The 5,257-nt window shown below is 52.3% G+C and overlaps 1 protein-coding gene across 1 annotated transcript; it reads right to left on the reverse strand.

Annotated features, from left to right (window-relative positions):
• Positions 1-1,058: 1,058 nt before the first annotated feature.
• ZNHIT1 (zinc finger HIT-type containing 1) lies at positions 1,059-4,246 on the reverse strand. Its single transcript, XM_057424598.1, has 3 exons — positions 4,114-4,246; positions 2,622-2,791; positions 1,059-1,118 (listed from the first exon to the last, which is right to left on the reverse strand). The coding sequence occupies exons 1-3, from the start codon at positions 4,228-4,230 to the stop codon at positions 1,097-1,099; spliced, it is 309 nt and encodes a 102-aa protein (XP_057280581.1). The 5' UTR covers positions 4,231-4,246; the 3' UTR covers positions 1,059-1,096.
• Positions 4,247-5,257: the final 1,011 nt, after the last annotated feature.

The raw sequence follows: 5,257 nt of genomic DNA on the forward strand, positions 1-5,257 counted from the left end.
CCATAGAGTCCTCCAGGACCATAGAGAGCTGCTCCAAGGTGGCCGCTCTATCCCAACACAGAGCCCTTCTCTATGGTCCTCCAAGGCCGCTCTATCCCACCATGGAGCCCTCTCTATGGTTATAGGGCATAGAGTCCTCCAAGACCATAGAGAGCCGCTCCAAGATGGCCACTCTATCCCCAAATAGAGCCCTTCTCTATGGTTATAGAGCATAGAGTCCTCCAAGACCATAGAGAGCAGCTCCAAGATGGCCGCTCTATCCCCAAATAGGGCCCTTCTCTATGGTCCTCCAAGGCCCCTCTATCCCACCATGGAGCCCTCTCTATGGTTATAGGGCATAGAGTCCTCCAAGACCATAGAGAGCTGCGCCAAGATGGCCGCTCTATCCCCAAATAGGGCCCTTCTCTATGGTCCTCCAAGGCCGCTCTATCCCACCACGGCGCCCTCTCTATGGTTATAGGCCATAGAGTCCTCCAAGACCATAGAGAGCTGCTCCAAGGTGGCCGCTCTATCCCAACAGAGCCCTTCTCTATGGTCCTCCAAGGCCGCTCTATCCCACCATGGAGCCCTCTCTATGGTCATAGAGCATAGAGTCCTCCAAGACCATAGAGATCAGGGCCTAGAGCACCCCCCCATAGACAACCGCCTAGAGCGCCCCCTAGCGGCGCCCCCCAACCCCTTGCAGGGACAGCGACGGCTCCGCTCTGATTGGTCGACGTCCCCCCACCCCTCCAGTGACGTCACAGGAAGGCGACGCGCAGAGAGCCCGCTGGCGGCGGCCATGTTGGATCGACGCTCGATGGCGGCGGCCATCTTGGGCGGCCGCTCTTAAAGGGGCAACGGCTCCGTCGCCCTCTGTGGTTCCCCCCCCCCCCCCATTTAAAGGGGCCCCGTCCCCATTTAAAGGGGTTCTTCCCCCCCCCATTTAAAGCATAGACACCAAGAATTCACCCAAATCTCTTTGTTGCCTTTTTTTGGCCCCAAAACCACGGGTTTCGACCCCAAAACGGGGGCTCCGGGTGGCGGCGCCGTCGTGGGGATGACGTCATCGGGGATGGGGGGGTGACGTCATCACGGGGGGGGGGGTGACGTCATCTCACACCGTCCATTTGAGGCAGCTGGGGGGGGAGGGTTCACGTCAGCACAGGCCAGGATCCCATAGAGTGTTATCCCGTGTTATTCCCGTGTTATCCCCATGTTATCCCATGTATTCCCCCCATGTTCTCCCCATGTTATCCCATGAAGTCCCCCCATGTTCTCCCCATGTTATCCCATGTATTACCCCCATGTTCCCCCCATGTTACCCCCCGTTCTATACGTGTTACCCCCATGTTCCCCCATGTATTCCCCCCACGTTCCCCCCATGTTATCCCATGCATTCTCCCTGTTCTCCCCATATTACCCCCACGTTACTCCCATGTTCTCCCCATGTTGTCCCCATGTTCCCCCCATGTTATCCCATGAATTCTCCCCATGTTACCCCCACGTTATCCCATGCTCTCCCCATGTTATCCCATGAATTCCCCCCATGTTCTCCCCATGTTCCCCCATGTATTCTCCCCATGTTACCCCGTTATCCCACGTTCCCCCATGTTATCCCATGAATTCCCCCCCTGTTCTCCCATGCATTCCCCCCATGTTCTCCCCACGTTATCCCCATGTTCTCCCATGTTATCCCATGAATTCCCCCCATGTTCTCCCCATGTTATCCCATGCATTCTCCCCATGTTATACCCATGTTACTCCCATGTTCTCCCCATGTTATCCCATGCATTCTCCCCATGTTATACCCACGTTACCCCCATGTTCTCCCCATGTTATCCCATGAATTCCCCCCGTTACCCCCACGTTCTCCCCATGTTACCCCCATGTTCTCCCCATGTTATCCCATGAATTCCCCCCATGTTACCCCCACGTTACCCCCATGTTCTCCCCATGTTACCCCCATGTTCTCCCATGTATTCCCCCCATGTTCTCCCCACGTTCTCCCCATGTTCTCCCCATGTTATCCCATGCATTCTCCCCACGTTCTCCCCATGTTGTCCCCATGTTCTCCCATGTTATCCCATGCATTCCCCCCATGTTCTCCCCATTTTATCCCCACGTTTCCCCCATGTTCTCCCCACGTTATGCCCATGCATTCCCCCCGTGTTCTCCCCACGTTATCCCATGCATTCCCCCACGTTCTCCCCATGTTGTCCCCATGTTCTCCCATGTTATCCCATGCATTCCCCCCATGTTCTCCCCATTTTATCCCCACGTTTCCCCCATGTTCTCCCCATGTTATCCCATGCATTCCCCCCATGTTCTCTCCATGTTATCCCATGCATTCCCCCCATGTTCTCCCCATTTTATCCCCACGTTCTCCCCATGTTATCCCATGCATTCTCCCCATGTTCTCCCCATGTTCTCCCCATGTTCTCCCCACGTTATCCCACATTCTCCCATGCATTCCCCCCGTGTTCTCCCCACGTTATCCCCATGTTCTCCCCACGTTATCCCATGCATTCTCCCCATGTTCTCCCCATGTTCCCCCCACGTTATCCCACATTCTCCCATGCATTCCCCCCGTGTTCTCCCCACGTTATCCCACGTTCTCCCATGCGTCCCCCCCCCGTTACCGCGTGTCCTGGTGGGTGCCGAGGCAGCGTGCGCAGCAGAAGCGGGCCCCACAGCTCACGCAGGTGTAGGCCGAGGGGAAGCCGCAGACGCTGCAGAAGTGGCGCTGGGGCCGGCGCGAGGGCCCCGCACACGCAGACACGTACGTGGGGCCCTCGGCAGCGCTCAGGTTCTGCGCAGGAAAGAGGCGGAAACGGGGAAAGAGGGGGGGAAAAGGAGCGAAAAATGGGGAAAAAGGAGCAAAAATGGGGAAAAAGGAGCAAAAAATGGGGAAAAAGGAGCAAAAAATGGGGAAAAAGGAGGGGAAAATGGGGAAAAAGGAGGGGAAATGGGGAAAAAGAAGCAAAAAATGGGGGAAAAGAAGCAAAAAATGGGGAAAAAGGAGGGGAAAATGGGGAAAAATGAGAGAAAAATGGGGAAAAAGGAGCAAAAATGGGGAAAAAGGAGCAAAAAATGGGGAAAAAGGAGCAAAAAATGGGGAAAAAGGAGCAAAAATTGGGGAAAAGGAGCAAAAAATGGGGAAAAAGGAGCAAAAATGGGGAAAAAGGAGCAAAAAATGGGGAAAAAGGAGCAAAAAATGGGGAAAAAGGAGCAAAAAATGGGGAAAAAGGAGCAAAAAATGGGGAAAAAGGAGCAAAAAATGGGGAAAAAGGAGCAAAAATTGGGGAAAAGGAGCAAAAAATGGGGAAAAAGGAGCAAAAAATGGGGAAAAAGGAGCAAAAAATGGGGAAAAAGGAGCAAAAAATGGGGAAAAAGGAGCAAAAAATGGGGAAAAAGGAGCAAAAATGGGGAAAAAGGAGCAAAAAATGGGGAAAAAGGAGCAAAAAATGGGGAAAAAGGAGCAAAAAATGGGGAAAAAGGAGAAAAATGGGGGAAAATGGGGGAAAAGGAGGGGAAATGGGGAAAAGGAGGGGAAAATGGGGGAAAAGGAGGGGAAAATGGGGAAAAAGGAGGGGAAAATGGGGAAAAGGAGAGAAAAATGGGGAAAAGGAGAGAAAAATGGGGAAAAGGAGGGGAAAAAGGAGGGGAAAATGGGGAAAAAGGAGGGGAAAAGGGGGAAAAAGGAGGGGAAAAGGGGGAAAAAGGAGGGGAAAAGGGGGAAAATGGTTATAATATGATCAAAAGGGGCCAAAACGGGCCAAAAACGGAGCTAAAAATGGGTATAATGAGATAAAAAGGGGGCAAAAGGAGCAAAAAACGAGCCAAAGGAGCTAAATATGTGCAAAAAAGAGCTAAAAATGGGCAAAACTGGGCAGAAAGGAGCCAAAAATGGGCCAAAAGGAGCTAAAAAGGGCCAAAATGGGCCAAAAATGGTCAGAAAGGAGCTAAAACTAGGGAAAATGAGCCCAAAATGGGCAAATACGGGCTAAAAATGAGCTAAAACTGGGTCAAATGAGAACAAATCGGACCCAAAGTCACCCAAAATGGAGCCCCATAGACTCCCTATAGCCCCATAGCCCCCCCATAGCCCCATAGCCGCCCCATAGCCCCCACCTGCTCCTCCAGCAGCGCCTGGAAGTTCTTGCGGAAGCGGAGCTTGAAGTGGTCCCCACGCGTCTTCTTCTTCTTCTTCCCTACGGACGGGACCCATAGCGACCCATAGGGACCCATAGCGACCCATGGGGACCCATAGCGACCCATAGGGACCCCATAGCGACCCATGGGGACCCATAGTGACCATAGGGATGCATAGGGGCCATAAGGTTGTCTAAGGACCATAGGGATGGATAGAGCCCCATACGGGATGCATAGAGGCCAAGGGATGTATAGGGAGCCATAGGGATGTATAGGTCCTATACAAATGTATAGGTATGCATAGGGACCCATAGGGATGCATAGGGGCCATAGGGATGTATAGGTCCTATACAAATGTATAGGTATGCATAGGGACCCATAGGGATGCATAGGGGCCATAGGGATGTATAGGTCCTATACAAATGTATAGGTATGTATAGGGACCCATAGGGATGCATAGGGGCCATAGGGATGTATAGGTCCTATACAAATGTATAGGTATGTATAGGGACCCATAGGGATGCATAGGGGCCATAGGGATGTATAGGTCCTATATAATGTATAGGTATGTATAGGGACCCATAGGTATGTATAGCGACCCATAGGGATATATAGGTCCTATATAAATGTATAGATATCATAGGGATGTATAGCGACCCATAGGTATGTATAGCGACCCATAGGGATGCACAGGGGCCATAGGGATGTATAGGTCCTATACAAACGTATAGGTATGTATAGGGACCCATAGAAACCCATAGGGATGTATAGGGACCCATAGGAGCCATAAGGATGTATGCGAGACACAGGGATGTATAGGGACGACAAGGGGTATATAGGGACCCATAGGAACCAGAGATTGCATAGGGGCCATAGGGCTGCAGTGACCCATAGAGACTCCCACGGGCCCCATAGAGAGAGATTCAGCCACACAGGGACCCAACAGGAACCCACAGAGAGCCTCAAGCGCCCCATAGAGAGACATTAAGACCCACAGAGACCCACAGAGCCCCATAGAGACCCCCTGAAGGCCCCATAGAGGCCCCCTAAAGACTCCATAGGGACCCCACTGACCCATAGCCCCCCATAGATCCCCATAGAGAACTACAGACCCCCACAGACC

This window comes from Pezoporus wallicus, unplaced genomic scaffold (assembly GCF_028554395.1).
Source record: "Pezoporus wallicus isolate ANWC-B61680 ecotype Strahan unplaced genomic scaffold, APGP_CSIRO_Pwel_v1 contig_9934, whole genome shotgun sequence".
NCBI classification, from domain to species: Eukaryota; Metazoa; Chordata; class Aves; order Psittaciformes; family Psittacidae; genus Pezoporus; species Pezoporus wallicus.